The sequence below is a fragment of the Penicillium pulvis genome (genome assembly GCF_028828015.1).
Source record: "Penicillium pulvis strain IBT 33274 chromosome Unknown scaffold_8_segment0_segment0, whole genome shotgun sequence".
NCBI classification, from domain to species: Eukaryota; Fungi; Ascomycota; class Eurotiomycetes; order Eurotiales; family Aspergillaceae; genus Penicillium; species Penicillium pulvis.
Window position 1 is genome coordinate 1,661,924 of NW_026643080.1, and position 22,302 is coordinate 1,684,225.

General features: G+C 48.2%; 8 protein-coding genes across 8 annotated transcripts; 5 read left to right on the forward strand and 3 right to left on the reverse strand.

Annotated features, from left to right (window-relative positions):
- Window positions 1-1,280: 1,280 nt before the first annotated feature.
- On the forward strand, window positions 1,281-3,508 carry N7503_010036 (Zn(II)2Cys6 transcription factor domain-containing protein; the record flags this gene model as incomplete). The annotated part of the gene is made up of 3 exons (XM_057069582.1): window positions 1,281-1,379; window positions 1,484-1,612; window positions 1,673-3,508. The coding sequence occupies 3 exons, from the start codon at window positions 1,281-1,283 to the stop codon at window positions 3,506-3,508; spliced, it is 2,064 nt and encodes a 687-aa protein (XP_056916193.1).
- Window positions 3,509-3,985: 477 nt separating this feature from the next.
- N7503_010037 (uncharacterized protein) lies at window positions 3,986-6,164 on the forward strand (the record flags this gene model as incomplete). Its single annotated transcript, XM_057069583.1, has 8 exons — window positions 3,986-4,292; window positions 4,349-4,388; window positions 4,445-4,566; window positions 4,612-4,715; window positions 4,770-5,193; window positions 5,239-5,592; window positions 5,649-5,735; window positions 5,788-6,164. 8 exons carry the CDS (start codon window positions 3,986-3,988, stop codon window positions 6,162-6,164), a joined length of 1,815 nt encoding a protein of 604 aa, XP_056916194.1.
- Window positions 6,165-6,781: 617 nt separating this feature from the next.
- N7503_010038 (uncharacterized protein) lies at window positions 6,782-8,410 on the reverse strand (the record flags this gene model as incomplete). Its single annotated transcript, XM_057069584.1, has 3 exons — window positions 6,782-7,190; window positions 7,248-8,221; window positions 8,270-8,410. 3 exons carry the CDS (start codon window positions 8,408-8,410, stop codon window positions 6,782-6,784), a joined length of 1,524 nt encoding a protein of 507 aa, XP_056916195.1.
- A 335-nt stretch (window positions 8,411-8,745) lies between these two features.
- Window positions 8,746-12,755, reverse strand: N7503_010039 (uncharacterized protein; the record flags this gene model as incomplete). Its single annotated transcript, XM_057069585.1, has 2 exons — window positions 8,746-10,048; window positions 10,114-12,755. 2 exons carry the CDS (start codon window positions 12,753-12,755, stop codon window positions 8,746-8,748), a joined length of 3,945 nt encoding a protein of 1,314 aa, XP_056916196.1.
- A 1,979-nt stretch (window positions 12,756-14,734) lies between these two features.
- On the forward strand, window positions 14,735-16,354 carry N7503_010040 (transferase family protein; the record flags this gene model as incomplete). The annotated part of the gene is made up of 1 exon (XM_057069586.1): window positions 14,735-16,354. One exon carries the CDS (start codon window positions 14,735-14,737, stop codon window positions 16,352-16,354), a length of 1,620 nt encoding a protein of 539 aa, XP_056916197.1.
- Window positions 16,355-17,144: 790 nt separating this feature from the next.
- N7503_010041 (putative MFS alpha-glucoside transporter) lies at window positions 17,145-19,031 on the forward strand (the record flags this gene model as incomplete). The annotated part of the gene is made up of 2 exons (XM_057069587.1): window positions 17,145-17,543; window positions 17,637-19,031. The coding sequence occupies 2 exons, from the start codon at window positions 17,145-17,147 to the stop codon at window positions 19,029-19,031; spliced, it is 1,794 nt and encodes a 597-aa protein (XP_056916198.1).
- Window positions 19,032-19,439: 408 nt separating this feature from the next.
- N7503_010042 (PAS domain-containing protein) lies at window positions 19,440-20,801 on the forward strand (the record flags this gene model as incomplete). Its single annotated transcript, XM_057069588.1, has 3 exons — window positions 19,440-19,467; window positions 19,539-19,835; window positions 19,894-20,801. 3 exons carry the CDS (start codon window positions 19,440-19,442, stop codon window positions 20,799-20,801), a joined length of 1,233 nt encoding a protein of 410 aa, XP_056916199.1.
- Window positions 20,802-20,855: 54 nt separating this feature from the next.
- echA (enoyl-CoA hydratase echA) lies at window positions 20,856-22,040 on the reverse strand. The gene is made up of 4 exons (XM_057069589.1): window positions 21,877-22,040; window positions 21,681-21,818; window positions 21,066-21,611; window positions 20,856-21,003 (listed from the first exon to the last, which is right to left on the reverse strand). The coding sequence occupies exons 1-4, from the start codon at window positions 22,016-22,018 to the stop codon at window positions 20,954-20,956; spliced, it is 876 nt and encodes a 291-aa protein (XP_056916200.1). The 5' UTR covers window positions 22,019-22,040; the 3' UTR covers window positions 20,856-20,953.
- Window positions 22,041-22,302: the final 262 nt, after the last annotated feature.

Below are 22,302 nucleotides of genomic sequence, written 5' to 3' on the forward strand. Positions count from 1 at the left end.
TTTTTGACTCCTACAGCCCCACGATAAAACAGCTAATATCTTTCTTTCTCATTTTCTGCGAAGGGCGCATGTGTAATTTAATGCCAAGTCTATTGAGTAGAGCATGTCGGTGGCTTTCCACTGACTATTCGCAAAAGGTATGTCTATTTTGCATAATTTTGTTCCGCAAAGCACAATCTAAGCTAATGATGGTGCCATCGGAATAAGTACTTGACTATGGGTTTTGATAGAGGCAAAAGTGTGAAACTTTGAATGGCCACGCTATTACGGTGTCTAGAATCTATGGACCAAAAGTGTCAGGATTAAAATAGTTTTGTTTTATTGTGACATTAAAACGGGCAGTGGGAATTACTTTACATTCCTGCGACCAGAATCTCCTTCACGCCATTGCTATCCACTGTTGCACCATCGCGGCTTAGCTTGGTACACGCCATCAATGTTCACAATGAGAAATCAGAGAGCAAGTACAGTAGAGATGAGGGGGTTTGGGCTTCCCCAAATTAATGATAAGTAATGGCCAGCATCAATGGCAGCATTGACGTGTGGATCTCTCTCTTAGCTAAAGGCTACCTGGGGATAAATTCTTTAAGTCGAACTACCCCTCTTCTGAGCCAACTCCTAGGTAACTCTTTTTTCCCCTCGTCACTGTAGATTGTGTTATTTTCGCCATAAGGAGTCAGCTTGCACTGTGGTGTAGCGTGGGATCTAGTGATAGACAAGGATATGATCTTAACAATGTTGATTCTTTGAGTTGGGAGCAAAGAATTTCATGCACTTTTGAAGGACCTTAGAATCTTATAGCATAGCCTAGTTTCAATGATCTGCACATGACCTACACCCGTGGACACATGAAGGAAGTGCCCGCTAATTAATGATAGTCGCATGGCACGCCATATGCTCGCCATCCATGTGTCGAACTTAAGGATAAAGCTGGCAAGAGGGCAGGAAGAAGATCTATCCCGGGCTATAGATTCCATAACAAGTATAGCCTAGTCCATCGGCAAAGGCTTCAATGCGTCCAATAGGAGGCAAGTCCCAGAGTTGAAGATACATATTGAAGATTCTTTACGTTCAATCTGATTAAAGAAATTCACGTTCAAGGTTATCTAAGCGAGTGGGTAACCAAAACGGGTGGCGCTAACCATGGAAAATATATTCCAAGGTTGTCGCTTGAATACGAGAAAATATCATCGGTAAGGAGCCGAACCAGAGGTCGTGAGGGCAGCCGAAATATGGATTGAGCTAAACGTAGTTTGATCAACAGAAATATATTCATTGCAATGCTAAAGTACCTCCATGCATGTGATGCTGAGAAAAGTACTGAAGATCATGACTCGTGCTTACCTAGTCATGTGATAAGCCACACACCGGGCGCGGGGGTAAGAATATGCGATTAGGGGTCTGGCTGACCCTTCAAACTTACGCTCAAACATCCTTCCAGATGGATGACCCCTGGCTCCACTCTTATCAAGCTAAAACTTAGAAGATCCCTCAGAAGTTGCCAGCGCTGACCCTCCACTATGGCACGCCGGAAGGGAGAGAAAAAGAGAGGAAGACCAACATTACCCGTAGCAGAACGGGATGCCATACCTGTCGGCGCCGGCGCGTCAAGGTACAGACTGAACTTCTCCTTTTTGAGATACCAGGAACTGATACTCTTGTTATATAACAGTGCGATGAGGACAAGCCGTCATGCAAGACATGTGTCCGGCTTGGCCTAGAGTGCGACGGCTATGGGTATATCGTGAGGTACCGATTTACTAGGCCGACCGTGCTGGAGCAGGGTCCAGCTAGCTCTTTCGACAATATCGAATGGGCACCAGTCGCCATTTCTTGTATCAACATAGATGACATGGAACTCTCCGACGGCGGGTCCGTGCATGAAGAAGAGAGCACATCTTACACGCAAACCCCCGAGTCATCGATAAAAGACACAGCAAATTATCACGTGGACTCATCCAGTCAAGAAGTATCGCCAAGAGATTTACCGAATAATGATATGAAAAATAGTGATGAGAATCTCAGTTTCGATACTTCCGATGCTCGCACATTGGAAGAATACTATTTTACGCAGTGGAGGACTTGCGTCACTCCTATTCTACCCCCAGTCTTCGCTGACCTCACCCTGTCAATCCCTACATTCCTGCCGTTCAAATATGCCGTTCTTGCCGTATCGGCAGCTCATCTCGCCCATACTGGATCTTCAATCAGCTCCGGCGATAATGAATTGTACATCCCAGAGCGAACACACCGATATCGAAGCCTCCAGTACTACGGGAAAGGAATCCGGGAGCTGGCTGAATATGTGAACGGTTTCCCAGACGACAACCTCGACCACCTTGTCGCCACTTCACTTCTTTTTTATTATATTGAGATCGATGTAGGGTCGATTAATAGTGCTGTTGAGCAGATGGAATTGATCAACAAATTACATTGCTCTGCACAATCCCACGTTAAGGAAGGGTCGATTAAACTCAACCCCAAACTGCTCAGTACTTGGAAAAGTTCACGATCCTTGGCAATCAACAAAAGACTCACCATTGGGTCCAACCGATCGCGACCTCTTGCCTCAATCCAACCTCGGGATCCGACAGATACATTAGAACAAGGCGGTTCATCATCCGACACTATTGCACAGTTGCTTTGTGAAACATTTTCCAGCGCTAGAAACATAATTGTGGAGTTTTTCGTACGTCGCGGAACCAAGCTAGCTTCGGAGGAACAATCTCACATTGCCTTTGGGGCCCTGGTCGAGCACATTGACTCTGTCAGTGGACAAAATGACTCACCGGGTCAGTCCACCACCGCTGAAGAGAGATATTTGAAGGAATTTGAGCAAAACCGGAGAAACCTGGATGACTGGCACGCGCATCTCGATTTCTCAGAGCTTCCAGTCGAGTCCTTCACTTCTGCATCCACTGAGCCGGTCGGGGAGAGAGACGGGGAGTTGCACGTCCAGCCTTTAAGGTTTCGATCGTATGAGGCAGCTATGAACTACGCGTACTATGCCACAGCACAGCATGCCAGCTCCCAGCAAATGGTCGATCGATTGACGACGTTCGCCCAACCTCATATCGACTCCAGCTTCACCCGAGAGAATTATCCTTGGGAAAGCCTGCTGCTTCGCATTGCTTGTGGTCTTGATTTGGAAGACTGCCTATACAAACATACCTTCAAGATTGGCATTCTCTCCTTGTTGATCTGTTGTGCATCTTCCTGCCCCCATATTGGAGTGTCAAATTGGATATACGACTGGATTGGAAAGCTTGGAAAGTATGGTGGGGCCGTTGAAGATGGAATGCCTGTGGCAATGGTCATACGCGTTATGCGTCTAATCATAGCGATGAAAAAAGATGGTCATGATGCTTTTCGGATCTCCGTGCTGGACAGTGATATCAAAGAAAAGGAGGAATTCTATCGCAGCAATATCGATCTCTTTGTGGCGGTCTGCGGGAAGGATCGAGTCAAAGGGATAATGTATAATAATGTGGTCGCATTGCCAAAGTAGTAGATCTACTATAGCATGCAATGTTAACTGTCACATGTCTCACATGGAATTTAAATAAATTCGGAGAGGAAAGAGAAACAAGGAACAGAAAAGTGTAACAGAGTGCTGGTAGAAAAGGTCAAAACGAATCAACCCACGCAAGAGACTGCAAAAGGAGCTGAAAAGCCTGAATAAAAGGAGAACAAAGCCTTGTCTCAGCTCGCGGGGTAAGCCGACCTTCCAAACGAGCAGTGCAAAGCGAGCCGAAAAAGGCAATTTCGGAGCGACCGTCCGTGCAAAACTTCATCCCTGACAACATCCCTGGAAATCGAGTTAGCCTTCGCACTAAGTCTGCAGGTCTACACACTAAGCCAGAATTTCGGGATGCCGGGACTCTGCTAAGGTTTGCATATAAACTTCTACAGAACTTTCTTGGGGAGTCAGTTCGTCCGTTCTCAAACACTCACGGTTGTTAAGGAGTGGCTGATTATGAGTACCATGAGTACCGAAACTCAACCCCATAGGGATGAAAAATCGCCCGAATTGGGCACGGTCGCTCGCGATGGATTGGCTGGCGTGCAGAGCCCCACTGAGGATAGAACCGGGCTGGCGGATCTGGACGGTATCAAGCGCAACTGGACTCTGCGCAGTCTGATCGTCATCTGGATCTCCGCTGGGCTTATGGCTTTTGTCATCACCTTGAATAACCAGTCATCATCTACTTTTACGGCTTATGCGGCGAGTGGCTTTACCTCCGCCCCATTGGTGGGCACAATTGCTGTTGTACAAGCTGTCATTGCATCAGGTTCGTTCATTACTCTCTCGCTCTATTGGAGATGTAATATACTTACATAATACTAGCATGTCTGCAACCTCTTGCGAGATTTGCCGATCTATACGGGTACGCAGCTATGTTTGCATTTCTATGTATGAAGTGGAGACTGACCGGAATGACAGGCGCCTGGAAATGTTCCTGTTTTGCATAGTGCTGACGACAATTGGATTGATCATGCTTGCCTCTTCGGCGAGTCTAGGCGTTTACGCTGGTGCTCAGGTGTTTTGGGTATTCGGTCTTGAGGGTATGATCTATTTTTCCCGCGCAAGACTCTAAGCTGACTGTTAAGGAATCACATTAATGCTTCAGATCTTTGCCGGTGATTCGAGCGATCTTCATAATCGTGCGATTATGAATGCTATCCCGTATGCGCCATCATTCATTACCGCTTGGGTAGGCAATAGAAACCAAGATATCACAATGTGAGATTTCAGCTAATCTTGGTAGATCGCTGGTCCCTTCGCGGCATCTGTCCTCAAAATCTCGTGGAGATGGGGCTTTGGAATTTTCGCGATTCTCATTCCCATCATTGGGATTCCACTTTCGTTGGCTCTTTTCCATAGCAAACGAAAGGCGACGAAACAACAAAAGTCCCAAGGAACATACAAGCCTCGCAATCACCTCGCGAACATCAAGAAACTAGATCTTATAGGTCTAATCTTGTTTGCAGCCGGACTGTCCCTCTTACTTGTGCCTATCACGCTAGCGGCGAGGACAGCGAATACATGGAAAGCCGGCCATATTATCGCTATGATCGTGATTGGCTGCGTCTGCCTTATTGCATTTGTCGTGTGGGAGATCATGTGGGCTCCCTGGCCTATGATGTCCATGAGGCTGCTCAAGAGCCGCACCGTAATCTTCGGCATAGCAGGTATGTTTGAATTCGCACTGAAGTGGACTATACTAACGATGCCAGCCTCATTGATTGATTACACGGCACTCTACCTTCTCCAGGACTATATTGTCACATACGAGTTAGTTGCCGCTCAACTTTCCACTAAAGCCGCTACAAACATCGCGATTCTTGTTCCCTTTGCCGCTGTTCCCGGACAATTTGCATCGGCTTTCTTGGTTAAGTATACAAAGCGGTATAAGTGGGTCACAGTCTCCGGATATGCTCTCAATCTTCTTGGACTCGGGTTGTCCTATAAGTATATTAATGGACACGATCACTTGGGTGCACTGGTTGTCTCCCAATTAATCCTTGGTTTTGGGCAAGGTATCATCAATACTATGCAGCTTGGCATGCAAGCAGCCGTCAACCAGGATGGTAAGACTCCTACCCTTTAATTTGGATACACAGTTTCACTGCTTACATATATCCAGACATGGCCGCAGTCACTGCTTTGTTCACCGCGTCACTTGGAGTAGGCAGTGCCATTGGCGGAGCGGTAGCGGGAGGAGTATGGACTGGTATGTGATTCAAATTTATTATCCTTCTTGTTCCAAATTAACGGTTTCCCAGCTATTCTCCCTCGAAGACTTCGCGAATATCTCCCCAGCGATGCCCTAGCCGACCTCGCAGAGATTGAAGGTTCCATTGAAGTCGCTGCAGGGTATCCTTGGGGCTCACCCACCCGAAATGCCATCAACCACTCATACACTAGCACATTCCGGCTGATGCTACTGATCGCACTCATTCTTGAAGTCTTTGCGTTGGGCAGTGCACTCCTGATTCAGGACCTTAATGTTAAGACTGTGGACGATTCGCGGGAGTACAAGGGCATCGTGATTGGAAAGACGGGCGCTATTGATACGCTGAAGGGAAAGATTCATGTTAAGCGGGATGAAGATACTGGTAACGGAGTTGTTCCTGCCGAGCAAGTTACACGGGAAATGTAGCTAGTTTAATAATATTGACGTCCTTATTAGGACTACCTTTCCGTCTTGCATTATTTCTTCTTCATCTGTCGTAGATCCTATGTTTCTTCCTTGCCGTACTCCACGGTGTTGAATGCGTACTTTTGTGCGCTGGTTTTTCCTTGCATTCCTGCTCATGCAAGACTACCGTCAATTCCTGTCCTTGGGTCTGGGACAAGAGTGGATTATGTGAGACCCACTACATGAACTAGCATCATTGGTCTAGTGGTAGAATTCGTCGTTGCCATCGACGAGGCCCGTGTTCGATTCACGGATGATGCAAGCCTCTTCTTTTTGCATTTTTGTATAATTTCAAGTGACTCGGAGCCGAAAACACCTCGCATCTGACAATAAGAGGCTTTGTGCATGTCAGCACGTGAGTGGATAATATCGCGCTAACTTTTGATTGGCTGTCGTCTACGGATTTCCCGATGTGTATGAACAAGCATAGCTTACTAGATTTTTTCTTCTATATGAACTTCTCAGAGACAATCCACTGCCCCGAAATGGAGCTGAGTTGTTTTGGATACTTTGGACTGGGTTTCGTTATTCTAATTTATTCGATTTCGTAATTAATGGCATGTATAGCTAAAAGTCTTTCACAGAACCCTATCAAACCAGATCGTAGTATCAGGCATATCCGAGAAATCAGCAATGACGCCAAATCTATCTACTTGCCCCGCAACACTGATATGAAACTCAGCCTTCACGATAGCCGATGGCTCGGGAACACACATGTACTCGAAAATCTCTGCCACAAAATATTCACCAGATACGTGTTTCAGGTTCATGGTGACATTCAAACTTCCTGATAGAGCAACGTGCAGTCCCGAATCTTCGTCACCTCGTAGACTGATTATGAAGTCCGGATAGGCGGGGTGCGTGTATTTTCCCGCATATTCTTGCAATGGCAGCGCGTGTGATAAACCAGGCGAAGGTGCAGAGGGGTATAGACGCTCGCGAGCCGTCAAGCGCATTTCTTCGATTTTGGCAATCTTCTTTTGTTTTCTGGACTTTGTTAGGAATGTAACAGAGTGCTGAAGGTAGTCCGGCGCGAAGACTTACAGGTCATAGATATCGATACGTTCTTCCTTCGGGACACTTAGTAGATCATCAATTAAATGCCACGCAAGGACTTCACGGCCCGGGCCAGTCGCATTGGAGAAGACAGCAACGCCCCAATCTCTTTTCGGGAAGAATATCATGGTAGCCGTCATACCGTCCAAGCCACCGGGATGAAAAACGATACTTTCACCTCGATAAGTGGACATTATCAACCCAAGCGAGTAAAAGCTCTGCTGCGTAATCTGTGGCAGCATCTGAGGCACAAACGCGCGAGGCTTCATAAGCTCTTCGTATCCGGATTTAGAAAGCGGACCCGCCTGTCGAATCATCGACCGAATGTACGTGGCGTAATCACGGACGGATGAAATCACAGCACCAGCGCCACTAAGAGTTCCCTCGCAATATGGAATCTCGGTTGGCTCGGACGAAGCCGCAGTCGAGCCGTACGCTTTTGCTAGCGTCACTTCTTTGTGCGAGGCGGCGTAGGCCTTAGCGTCTTCAAGGGAGAAGAAAGTCGAGTTCATTCCCAGGGGTGTCCAGATGTTCTTGCGGAGGAAGTCACCTAGCCATTCGCCGGTGACGGTTTCAATTGCGTGTGCTACGGTGATGAACATGGCATTGGAATATTGCCAGGTTGTTCGGATTTCTTTGTCCATTGGGAAATGACGGAGGCTTCGGACTACGTCGCGGACTGTGCCTTCGCGACCTAGTGAGATCATGTGTCCGGGTAATCCGGTTCTGTGGGAGAGTGCATCCTCCAGTGTGATATGGGATGTTGCATACTCATCTTGCACAACGAAGTCGTCGCGGATGAGTTCGCTTAGTGGGGTTGTCCACTTGATGTTGGGGTGTTTCTCCTTATCATCGACCAGCAATGAAGCCGCGGATGCAGTGAAAGACTTTGACGTGCTGCCTGTATAGAACAAAGTGTCGGGGGTAACTGGAGTATCAGGAAACGCAGCAACTCCATATCCCTGGGATTTTTAGTATACGTGATCTTTGAAAGTTGTTTTAGATCATACCTCAGTCCATGTTTCATCCCCATCAATCACAGCAATGGCCACTCCTTGAATATGCCATTTTTTCAAAGTTGATTGAACTAATTTTGCAAATTCTTCGTTGAGTGGAGACACTTTGCTGGTCTTGGGGTCAAGAACTGCCATTGCATATAGTGAGCTGTAGGGTGTAAAAGGCAACTAGCATTCTAGGTTTTATCCCTTGTCCATCGTTCCAAGATTCGAGCGATCTCAGCCCCTAATTCTTCATTTCCAAGATAATACGAGGCCGCCTGCCCCACATCGTCTATACTGCTACACTTTGCAGATAATGATGCCGATACCGCGCTAGTCGCTTTAGGCAATGAGGAACGACGGGCCTACATCATTGGTTCATATCGATTATGAGTACGGGTCAGCCAAAAAATAAAATTTAGTTAATTTCATAAGATCTAGTGGTTCCAGATCACTGTTTCCGATCTATTCACTCAGTCTTGTATTATCTATTCAAATGCAGCCCTAGTCACAAACTCTTTATCCTCACTCTCTTGAACTAGATCATAGAACAACCCTTTCATACTCAAAAGCTCCGCTGGTGTTCCAATTTCTCCAACTTTTCCCTCATTAATCACAATAACTTTGTCGAATGACGCGATGGTGCGCAAACGATGCGCGACCACGATCAATGTCCGACTAAGCTGGTTTCGAATGGCATCTTGAATCAATGCGTCCGTCTGGTCATCAACCGATGATGTAGCCTCATCAAGAATCACGATCTTTGGATCCCGGACCAAGATTCTGGCAAGGCAGAGGAGTTGTCGTTGACCTTGCGACATGTTCGTCCCACCTGTAGTGACTTGTGAGTCCAGAGGGAATGAGCCAGACTCCTTTTGACCTTCCTCAGAAAGAAGCTTCACACGCCGCAAAGCCTCGTTCAATTTCTCTTTCGGAAATTGATTAAAGTAATCAAGATTCGATCGAATGGTGCCTGAAAAAAGGACCGGATCCTGGGGAATAAACCCAACCTTGGATCGAAGCGACTGCAATTTTATTGTCGAAATATCCATTCCGTCAATGTATATTGAACCAGATTGAGGATCCATAAATCGGAGAAGCGCGAGAGTTAAGGAAGATTTGCCAGCTCCAGTGCGACCGACAACTCCGATTCTTTGGCCAGCATCCACGGAAAAGGATATGTCTTTCAGGACTAGAGGAAGACTGGACGAATAGGCAACGCTCAAGCCCTCGACTTTGACTTGCCCATGAGGTGGCCAGTCTGCTGCGACTTCGCTGCCACCTTGGCGCTCGGTTATTAATTCCGAATACGAAACAATGTTGCTAGCGGACCCCATGTATCTTTCCAGCATTCCAAAACTGTTGGCAGCATTGAATGTAGCCTTTGAGAATCCCATCGAAAATGTAAGGGTAAACCCCACGAGAGACGCGTCCATCATGGAAGTGAATCTGTTTGACAGTAGGATAATGCCAGTCCCTGTAGTAAACAGAATGCCCGCGAGTGACATTTGAAGACCAAGCCAACGGTTGAAGATCCAGAAGTGCCGACGAACGGTCGACAACTTGTCAATTCGACAATGCATTTGATCCATGAATTGGCCTGTTACCCCAAATGCTCTTATGGTCGAAACACCGGACGCAGAAGTAGTGAAATATTCTAGTATCTCAGCGTTGCTCTCCGCTTCACCGAGCTTGCACGGCTTTCGGGCTCTGCTATATCTCTTGGCAACTTGAAAGCACCAGTATAGAAGACCAAGCGTCAAACAGCTTGTGTAGAGAGAACTGTATATTCTAGATACGAAGGGTGAGTCAGTCATTTGTCTTGACTGTCGTTATGGGGTATATATCAATCTTACCCAACGCATAAAACAATCATCAGTTTCACCAAACTATCACTAGTTTCAGACACAGATTCTAGCAGAAAGTCATCAACCATTCTCATATCCGGATTGAATCTTTTGAGCAGTTCTCCCACGGGGGTAGTATCGAGCCATAGAAGGGGCATGCGGATGACCTTTGCGGTCATTTTGCGAAACAGAGCCTTCGAGGCACGTAGGGATCCAGAGTACATGTGGAGATTGAAGAGGAATTCCATCACGACAGCGGCTAGAGATCCTAGCAGGTAGAGATATAGGTGGCTTTGTACAGCCACTCCCTTACCATCAACTAAGTCGTCGGCTTTGATGTTTAGACGTGCCGAATTGATTCGGCAAAGAGCCCAGGTTGTCGATGCCATCACAAGTTGCTTACCGACAAGACCTAGCACATAGATAGTAACAAAAAACAGGCCCCCGGCGTTCATGAGGTAAGTCTTCGAGGCTTCGAATTCCGTCTGTTGCACAACACCTTTAGCTTTTGGTGTGCGGTTGACTGACTTCTTTGGTTTCTCCACAGCTGATGAGTCTAGCAAAGTACTGTTTGACTCCAATTCATACGCTGTCTGCTCAATTGATTCAATGGCGCGGGCATGGCGTATAGTCTTCTCCTGAATCTCAACAGCATACTTTGCCTTCGTCAGGCAGAGAGACACATGATGGGTTGCGAGTATTCTTGTGCGACCGCGACAGAGCTCGCCGGTCAGCGCTGCGAATATCTCACGAGAAACATGAGAATCAAGAGCGGCGAAAATATCATCTAGGACCATTACTTTGGCCCGTGAATAAATAGCCCTGGCAAGTGCTACTCTAGCCCTTTGACCTCCACTGAGTTTCACGCCTCGAAGACCAATATAAGTTTCATCCCCAAGGGTCAAAGCAGCAAGATCGGTTTCAAGTGCACAGGCTCTTAGGACCTTCTGATATCTGTCTTCGTCAAGAGTGCTCCCAAACAGGATGTTCTGTTTCACTGTAGCATTTTGTAGCCATGGAGTCTGGGAAACAAATGCAACGGGGTGTTCCTGCGCTGGTGATTCGATGCGACCACGAAGAAGGTCCGCTTCTCCAAGAATCGCTGAGAGTAATAGACTTTTGCCTGAGCCGGTTTCTCCGTGGATGATGCTCAGCTCACCGGTGGGAAAGTCAATGTGAACATCACGAAGAACGAAATGATCAGGTGAGTTCACGAACTTCTCTTGATTCTTTGGTTGTTTCTCAGAGGGCCAGGCAATGCATGCATCTCGGAAAACGACAGATCCCGTTGGGCTAGGATCCAGGTTCTTCTCCAATTCAGGCTCTTTTAAGTAAACATCCATACGCTGCGCATTGACCCGAGCACCAAAGTAGTCCTGGAATACCACGGGAAGTAGACCCAAAGTGCCCTGAAGGTGAGGCAATAGTTCGATTACCGTGAATATGATGGATGAAGAGACACTGGATTCCGTATATGCATAGCTGCAAATTGCCGCAGCAGCCACTATGAAAGGGGACGCGACCTTCCATACAGATCTAATATTGATGGCGATGAAGGTCTCACGCAACTTTTCTAGCTCCTCGCGACGACACGCGTCAATACGGTCTTCCCATTGCGTCTCCGTGGCCGAGAATTTGATCTGGCGTAGTGTATGAAGACCTTCAGAAACTACCTTTGTCTTTCTATCTCTTGCCACTGTCAGTCGTTTTTTCGAAGCTCCCACGTTCTTAACGACCCATGTATGAATAGGTACAGTCCCCGCTGTTGCCACCATGGCCACCAAGGTGCTCTTCCATCCAAGCAGTTTCATCAGAAATGCTAGCGCGAAGAAGAACTTGACAAACGAAAAGGGTAGCATGTAGTTCACCGCCGTAAACTTGCTAAAGGAAACGGAGTCAGAAGATATGAGATTTATTGCTGCGGGTTTGTCGCCAGTATCCTTGTCTTGGACTCTCAGTGCTTTCGAGTAGATTGCCATGATTAATTGTGCGCGAATCGGAATTCCCATCTCAGACCACTGAATCCAAGCCATATGGTAATGGATCACAGTTTCGCATATAGAGGAGGCTGTAATGCCTATCAGCCAAATCCAAGCAGCATTTGTTGGGCCCTTTGTTTCCAAGCATCTGATCAATTGCATGATGCAGTAAGGAGAGCCAAAAGTAATTACAGACCGCACAAGCATGAGAGTCCATTGTTTGACAAATCCAAGGTACCGTTCAGCGAGGATATGATTCCACAGTGAGGTTTTGAAATCTTTGATCAATGGCTGGGTTTTGGACTTGCTTCGATAATCCAGTTTCGGCATTTTGTCGAGTCCAAGGCTATCTCCAGCGATGCGAAGGGCACCTGAGCACCACTGCATTGAGTATCTTTGAGTGGCCGAGCAGCTATTCTCATAATCCACGGAATCCCCTTCTGATGTGAAAAGGTTCGGTCGGCGAGGATACAGCAGCTGTAAAATTGCCAAGAGAATCGCGATATATATTTGACATGATGATACTGATAAATCGCAGACTGGCGCGTCGTTGTCCGAGGCTCTGATGCGGATTTGCGTAGCAAGAATAGCAACGGAAATTAGCGATCCCCTTAGCCCAGCAGCATAGAGACTGATTGGATTCTCAATCCAGTGTGAACGAAGGCTGTGCATTGAAAGCAGAGGCTAGATGTCGAGTTAGCTTGATTATAGAATCTTCTTCAAAGTGAACTTGCCCACAGAAACTTAGCCCAGAATGTTGGTCGATACATGGTAAAATCCGCGATCGTAAAATCGCTGCTCAGAAGAGCAGCCCCAAACCCCATCCATGACAATAGAGATGTCAATGCGATAAGGTTACGTATGCGGGCCCAGTAAGCTGCCTCTGACTCTCTTGAAGCAGTACCGTCGTCGTCGGAATACATGACCAGCAAGCCCCTGCAGATTTTCCAAGAGAGAAGGCGAAGTAAGGTGAGAAGTTGAGGGCGGGGGAAGTACTTATGTTTATCGCGAGGGTACGCGTGTTGATCACAAATGAGTATCTTATGCGGAGCCCCGTCGGGAACAAGCATGGGTCTATGGCACGACCGGGGTATGATTGGATCAAAGATAGCCGGTGGGATGCTCCCCGATTGGCGTAAATGCTTGATTCTTGTGGCCCAGCGCCTTTGATATCGACCATCAACTCAAGTTTAGTTTTGTCATATGTAGATTGGTATTAATCGTAGAACGGTGATCAGAAATGAAAATTGCACTGGGTCCAGTCTCTTCAGGAACCTCCATCCAGACAGTCTCCGTGTTAGTGACGGCAGAAAAATGAATGTAATGGCCGACACGAACAAAGTCTCCCCAATAGGTCAAGTCGAATGTCGGATGCTTTATATGCGATTCAAGATGAGTCGGATATTACCAGCTCGGCCGGGTAATGGCAAGATGCCTCCATTCAGAGCAGGATGGTTATAGCGCCACTCTCCTTGACGATTTTGTGGCCGCAATGTGGCAGAACGATGAGACGATATCACATATTCATTTCTAAGATTCACGATGCAGCTGTCAGGCCAGATGAGGATCAATGGGACCTACTCAACCGTTGCCGTCTTAGAAATCCATCATCAACGATGAACAGAGAAAAAATTATCGACACAGGCAGGATGACGTCTGTGATGGAAAAAGAAAAGCAAAGAGGTCGCTTCGGCTGGCTAAGTAGATGCAGAGAAGATCATTCTGCTCTTGATTGATCGAAAGGCGGGACGGAAGAGGCTCATAGCTACCACAACACCGGGTGGGATTTAATTTTTATTCAAAAGACTTCTGTCCCCGAGCATCTGCAGGTATGCCTTCGTTCAATAGAATCTGTATCCTCTGAGATCGCGCAAGATAAATACCGCATATTGACATGAAGTTTCTGTCTTGTCCGTTCTATCGCAAGATTTGTAGATCATCCTACATTGTTCGACGCATTTCTGAGTCCATCAGATAAACCGTTGTATCATGAGATAACATGAGTAATGCTTCCTAACAGCCTCTGATACTTCCTACAATAAATTTAGCAATAAAGACACTTTGAGATGACAATTCTCAAGATTTCAGTCCAACGTGATTTGGAAAGTTAGCGTGGCTGGTTCGTTGGTCCTTATCTACAGACAATGAATGCCATGTGATCATTAGCTATACAAAAGGCCCCGGGGAGTACTACATACACGGTTTCATTTTGCATCAAATATAGGTGTATGACTTTCTATTCGGAACATGGACGCATATCTACACGAGTGGATAAATTGGCAGCTTTGCTCATGGTGAGTCAGACGTGGTCATTCAGCCTTGACCAATAGTGATGCGAGAAAATAATAGATCCACTCTTATCGCCTTATAACATTCATTCAATTGCTCATCAATGAGCGTGATTGTAACTGCTTTACTGAGATAGAGTCAGAGTGAACAGTGTAATGGAATATCGTATGTATAACATCTGTGTTTTTCCTCCGAGGTTATCGGTGGCACTTAAGGTTACTCTGTAAGGGAAGACCCAAGCTTTAAAGCTGGCCTACTTATTAGGCTTTCTTGCCCTTTGCTCTGTTTCGAAGACATCAAAGGGGAAAAGTTCTTTACTGAGAATCCATTGAAACATGAGTTCCACTCAAGTTCACCGAGTCATGTCGGAGAGGATCTTCCCGAAAACCAAGCCGATGGAAGATAGTGTGGCGTTGTCATTGATAGATGCAACAACAGTGAACTTCTCAACGTCGTGTGCCATTTGGCTCTGGGAAAAGCCTGATACACAACGAGATGGGTTTGACTTAACAGGCCACTTTCGTCAATCGCTCAGAGCCGCTCTCGACGCATATCCCCAGTGGACGGGTCATCTGAGGAGCATCATGTCTCTTGATCCGTCTCAATTGCCGGCGGAGACCGCAAAATTCGCTCGACATGCGCGCCGATATGGCCGAGTCTATGTTCATTATGGCACATCTTCGGATTCGGGTGTTGAATTCGTTACTGCCCAGAGTACGGCCACCCTGGATACATTATGTCCGGCTTCAAGGCCGTTAGAACACCCAATATATAATCGACAAGAAGTTTCACTAGATGACCTGGTGCCCTCAGTTGCAGTCGCCAATGCTGTTCAACCTAGGCTTCCCGATGTAGCCGGCGTTCTCCCACCCTTGATGGCTGTTCAAATCACTCATTTAGCCTGCGGGGCATTTGCATTGTCAGCGAAACTGGGACACCCCCTGGGCGACATCTCATCACTTGTCCATTTTGTAAAGGACTGGGCGACCATTAGCCGCTGGATTCTGTCGGGTTCAATCCCGCCTGCTCCACTGTTAGAGCCTATCTTCGAACCAGATCAACTCGACTCTATTGCTGCCGCAGATATCAATGCAGATACCCCGGACCCGAATATTCTCAAACAAGCCGCAACTCTCCCCTTGCACCGCTACGACTGGTGGATCTCCACAGTCGGCTGTCCCTGGGAAGCAGTCATCCCCGAGGCATATAGATCGCAAGAGATCCACCCGATCGGCACCTCCATGCCTTGGTCTGAATGGGACTCTGAATCACCCGTCTCCCATTACGTTATCCACCTTACTTACGAGCAGGTGGAAATAATATGGAATTCCGCAATCAAAGGGAGTCCTCAAGAGAGTGGGGCCCTTCGGATCAGCCGCCACGATACAGTTCTAGCACATATATGGTCCTGCATCGCTCGGGCCCGTAACCAACACGAAGACTCGGGGCCCATCCATTGTGACCTCACTCTCGGATTACGACCCGCCCTTCATCTCGAAGAGCGATTCGTTGGATCACCGAGCATGATGGTGAATATCGAAATGACTGGGACGCAACTCGCATCATCCAAGACTACTGCAGATGAGCGGATGCGGGAGGTTTCCCAGAGCATTCGCAAGACTGTTAACCAGATGACCCAGCCAGCTGCTATTGCTGCACACCTACATAGCTTGGCTTATGAGACGTGTCCGCAGCGGATCTGGCAGGCTTTTCTTGGTTCCCGACATCTTCTTGTTACGAGCTGGGCTCGAGCGGGTATTTATGATGTTGATTTTGGGCTGAGTGAGTCGCCCAATATTAGGTATGCCGAGGGCGTTATACCGGACTTAGATGGATGTGTTCTCATCAAGGAGGCGCCACCTCCGCAGGATGTTGATGGCTTGGGCGGGAGTTGGACACATAATGGGGTTGATGTGTCGGTGCATATCCGGGCGCAAGATATGGAGCGGTTAATCAAGGATCCATTACTTCTTCCGAAATGAAAATAGTGAGAACCTTATCTATCAAAAGCGAAAGCATTTAGCGAATAATTGGATGTTGTTACAATTGTTATGATAAAGTTCGGGTAATTGTTGCGTGTGGATTACGGCGAGAACAGATATGCATGAACCCTTGGAAGAGGTCTATTTTACGAAGTCTAAAGACGGTCACCGGATCTAGGAAAGTTAAAGTGTAGCAGTGCAGATGTTGCAACTCTACCATATGCACGGACCATCTCCGAAAGCGGCAAGTATGCAAGGGCCCGTGATATGTGAGCACACATGGCAGAGCGAGATACAAGCTTCTATTTTATCTTCCGATTCAGTGTTAAGCTTTTCGTATCTCTATACAGGTACAACCGACCGACATTTGTAGATACTTTCTGTGGCAAAGGGGGAAAAACAACAAAAGATCCAATCATACACGGTTCCCTTCTTTTGCCTCCGCCAAGCGTCCAATCCCGCGAAAATTCGAATCTATAGGCCTGAGCCCGTGTTCCCCCGCAAAAGTCTGTCTCTAGTCTTTTTCTGTCTAGCCTCAATTGTAAATTCTAGCCAATTCTATGGTTGAAGTTACCCGGGGAAGTCCATTGTCGCAACCCCTGAGTGCTGGTGTGTGATGTTTCCACGGGTGGGTACGTTACAGTTTTTTTCTTGAAACTCCGCAGGCCTCCGCGGCTCCGATTCTTGAAGCACACCCTTTTCGACTTCCCCCCGAACAACCCCCCTCTACCCCCTCAATACTTCCACCCCACCCGCCTTCTGTGCCTCTGCACTCTACGACCGTTGCAGAATGGCCGAGGACAAAGTGCACGAGGCCGCCGCTTCGGCGGGAGGTCCCGTGCCTCCTTATTCTGGTGCGGGCAAGGTTGAATACAAGGCTCAGGATGCCATTGATCCTGTTGATGAGGCTTTACGGCACTACCACTCTACGGACGGACCAGGTTCGGACTCGTCTATGACTAAGGTCATTCAGAATGCCAAAGCGGCGACGGAGAAGGAGCAGAACATGACCCTGATGCAGGGAATCAAATTGTATCCCAAGGCCGTCGCGTGGAGTGTCCTCATCTCGACTTGCATTGTCATGGAAGGATACGACATCAGTCTTGTGAACAATTTCTATGCATTCCCGCAATTTAATAAGAAATATGGTACATTGCAATCGAATGGGAAATATGAAGTGTCGGCTTCGGTAAGTCAAGATCGTCTCTCCCTGCTTCCATCCAATGGCCATGTCTCTGGGCAGGTACTTCTCTGTTGGGAACTGACATTGAGGGGTCTTTAGTGGCAATCGGGTCTTAGTAACGGTGCTTCTGTCGGCGAAATCATTGGCTTGTTCATCAACGGATGGGCTTCGGAACGGTTTGGATATCGGTACACCATCATGGCGTGTTTGATCCTAGTGAGCGCATGGACGGCGATCTTTTTCACGGCCCCGAATATTCAGTCACTCTTGGCTGCCGAGATTTTGTGTGGTATTCCCTGGGGCGTGTTCCAGACGTTGACCGTCACGTACGCCTCCGAGGTGTGCCCCGTCGCGCTACGTGGATACCTGACAACCTATGTTAATTTCTGCTGGGGTGTTGGCCAATTGATTGGAATTGGCGTTATCAAGGCAATGCTGAATCGGGATGACCAGTGGGCCTACCGAATTCCCTACGGACTGCAGTGGATGTGGCCCGTCCCATTATTTATTGGTATCTGGCTGGCGCCCGAGTCTCCTTGGTGGCTGGTTCGGAGAGGACGGACGGAGGATGCAAAGCATGCCCTTGAGCGATTGACGAGCAAGGATCGCACAACCGACTTTGATCCCGACGAGACGATTTCGATGATGGTTCATACAACCGCTTTGGAGGCTAAGATTACACAAGGTGCCAGCTACCTGGACTGCTTCAAGGGTATCGATCGACGCCGGACCGAGATTGTCTGCATGGCCTGGGCGCTACAGAATCTCAGCGGTAACACCTTCTCCAACTACTCGACCTACTTCTTGGAACAGGCAGGATTGTCCTCGGATAACTCCTACTCTTTCGCTATGGGCCAGTATGGCATTAATATGGTTGGCACATTCGGTGCTTGGGCACTGATGGCCTGGGGAGTTGGCCGTCGGTCACTCATTCTGTACGGATTGTGCGGTCTCTGCACGATGCTGATGATTATGGGATTCCTCGGGCTCGTCCCGGAGGCTCACAAAAACGCAGCCTCCTTGGCTACTGGCTCGATGATGCTCGTATGGGCTCTCTTCTACCAGCTGACAGTCGGCACTGTCTGTTACTCCCTAGTCGCCGAAATATCGACCCGCCGTCTGCAAATCAAGACGGTCGTTCTTGGTCGTTGCCTGTACAATGTTGTGGCCATCATCTGTGGTGTCCTAACACCGTATATGCTGAACCCTAGTGCCTGGGACTGGGGCAATTACGCTGGCTTCTTCTGGGGTGGAAGCTGCTTCTTGTGCGTTATTTATGCCTACTTCCGCATTCCTGAGCCTCGCGGCCGCTCATTTGCCGAACTGGATTTGCTTTTCGAGCGTAAGGTTAGCGCTCGCAAGTTTGCGACCACACATGTCGATGTGTTCGATGAAACTATCGAAGGACAAGTCATTGATGACTACCGGGCTGAAAGACATGCCCATGCCCACACGGAACCGAGTCAGACGGAGAAGAACGCTGGCTTGCAATGATGCGACGTGTCTCATGTTTATGATTTGAGATTTATTTTACATACTGCGCGCCCACATACACCATACACCACTTGCATGACCGGGAGATATGATTATTGAGATGTACATACTGCATTGCCCTCTACTAGCTTTAATCTACCTAATAAGAATGATTCAATTACTTTACTTTATCTCCACTTTCAAGGCGTAATCGTCCCTGTCCCACTAGTGCCGGATCCACGGTTGACAGCCGTTTAGAACCACACCTTCCGCCAAGTTTCCCGCTTTTACTCCTCACCGGTTTCAGAGCAGTGACTTCATTTTGCTTTTGTTCCACGTTGATAGAAAACTTTGTTCATTTTTTCGAGTCGCCCAGACTCTTCAAGCTTCCGTCGCGCGGGGTTAGTGGGGGTCCCACTCTTCTGCAGGATGGACACCACCTTCATCACAATTCATGGCAAGCCATTCCCGACCTGCACTCTGCAAGCCCATCTGAGGGGATAACGTCATAACTAACGCAAGGAATAGATCTCTCGAGAGATGCCTCAATCCGATATGCCTCGGAGAGTATTCAGGTGGTGCTTGGATACCAACCATACGAGGTGCTGAATCGCTCGTGCTGGGAGTACTTCCATCCACAGGAATTGCCTTTCGCACGCAGTGTCCATGGTCGGGGCGTGCGCCTGGATAAGGCCGCTGTGCTGAACTACTGTTCGATCCGACACAAGGATGGATCGTGGGTCGGATGCGAGTGTGTTTTTACGGTTGTGTACGACGTGTTGATCGCAAGTACCACCGTCTATGGACGTGGGAAGGGCGCCCAGAGTAAGCTCCTCTGTCGCTGCAAACAGGTGGGCATTACTGATTTATGTTTGATCTCTAGATCGTGCCATTGATGCGCCTATTGTCCGCCATCTCTTCGACTCCTCACCCAATGACTCGCGCTATCACATGCTCACGTGGCTATCCAACAAGTTCTCGCAACGTCTTGATGAGCCACTTCATGAGCCTCGCGCGGCGATGTTCGTGAATAGATTTACTCGCACTGCGACTATAATGTACGCTACGAGCGGCGTGAGCGAGATTCTAGGCTTGAGTCCGAGCCAGCTTATCTCGAAGAGCTTCTTCTACTGTATCCAAGAGCATTGCCTGCGGGATGCAGTAAGATGCTTGGAGAGCGCGAAGGCGAACGACTCAATTGCCTATCTGCGATTTTGGTTTCGGAATCCCATGCAGGATGAAAATCCAGAAATGGCTCAACGTGGACTCGTCGCATTTTCGGACCCAATCCCTCCTCTTGAGCTGGAAGCCGTTGTGTCGTGCACATCGGATGGACTAGTTGTTATTCTCCGTCGTGCTCGGGCTCCCATACCTACCAGCACTACTATGCCACCTCAGCCGGTCCCTGTTTACTCAAATGGTCTTTTTGCGGCGCCGTGGGCTCCTGAGCCAGTCTACTCTTATGAGGAAGCGCCACGTGCCCAGGAAAACATCGATCCGAATGTGGGGTATCCCGAGGTGAAAACTACGCTTTGCAAAGACGACCACTCTTCCGGGTCCGACTTTACTTCGAGCTCTTCTGCTCCCAGCTCTGCAGTGACTCCTCCCCAACCAGAGGCTAAGGCCGGTAGCTCTGGTGGTCCTCCGACGCAGAACCTCATGGACACGATCCGAGAGGTGGCTGTCTTCGCTTGGGGTATTGTTGGAATCAACCGGTCGCTCGAGCAGTACAAGGTCGGAACACCAGCAGGCAATGCTCAGCCGGCAAATGCAGCTTTCGGTGATAACTGAGGTAAAAATGCTGCGGCAGGCCGCGGCTAGCAGGAAATCTCCAGGGGGTATTATGGGAAAGTGCAAGCATATATTTCTAGTAGTTCGACACACCATCAACATTCCAAGCATAGCATAGGAACCAGTGGTTTCATGATATGCACCGGGCATATTTACTCATGCGACCACTCAGGCTTCTTCTTCTCAGCGAAAGCAGTCATACCTGTATTGAATGTTAGCCAAATCCATATCCATACTCAACCAGATATATTCAAATCCACTCACCGATTTTCTGATCCTTGCTCCCAAACAACCCATGGAAAAGTCTCCGCTCATACTCAACACCCTCCCTCAAAGAAAGTTCCTGGCTCTTATTAACAACCTCCTTAGCCGCAAGCGTAGCAACCCGACTATTGCCCGCGATCTTCTCGGCGGTCTTGAATGCAACATCAAGCAACTCCTGATGTCCACCTTCAACAACCTCAGCCGCAACTCCCCATGCGCCAGCCTCCTTTCCACTGAAGTTCTTGCCTGTCAGGATCAGCTCCATAGCCTTACTCTTGCCCACAGCCGCAGTCAGACGCTGCGATCCACCCGCGCCGGGAATAACACCCAGCTTGATCTCCGGTTGTCCGAATGTAGCGTTGCTGCTGCAGTAGATAATATCGCACATCAATGCAAGCTCGCAGCCGCCGCCGAGGGCGTAGCCTGATACGGCGGCGATGACGGGTTTCCGGATGCTGTTTGCTAGGTGCGACCAGGGAGCGATGAAGTTGTTGGTGTATGCCGATGCGAATGTGAGGGGGGCCATTTCTTTGATGTCGGCTCCAGCTGTGGGTTATTCGTTAGATATGTGCGTATGATCAGGTAAAACGATTCAATCAGGGCGCTCATGCATACCAGCAAAAGCCTTCTCGCTTCCTGTAATAATGATTGCGCCGACATCATTGTCTGTGTCGTACTTGCTCAATGCATCATTCAGTTCTACGAGGAGAGGGCTGCAGAGCGCATTCAGGGCCTTGGGGCGGTTGAGGGTAACTAATTGAGCTGTTAGGTACTTTTCCCTAGTTGAAATTGTTGTTTAGGGGTTGCTCACTCATGCCAACACCGGGCTTGGGGGTCGAGACGAGAATGTGCTCATAGCTCGGCCCGGTGGAGTAACGTGCTCGAGCTAGGAAGGAGGTCAATGGGACGGCTGTCCGGGAGGTAGCTAGGCGGGCACAGCGACGCGCAAACATGATGCTTGTTTTCTTATTAGGTATGTTTTAGAATAGAAGTGGGAGTATAACTTGGGGTTCGGAGAGCTGTGAAAGGGAGGTGACTTATTATGATGTAGATGTCCCCGCAACCCCGAATTGGGGACCGAAGTTAACCGTCCCGAGGCAAAGGCCGTGATTAAGGGACCAATCCTCAACTTAAGTCCAGTTTTGTCTTCCTAAAGAACTTATAGGTTTGATAGGTAAAATTTAAACTTATTATCCACACCAGTAATATCAATCTCATACTAAAACTCTTTCAACGA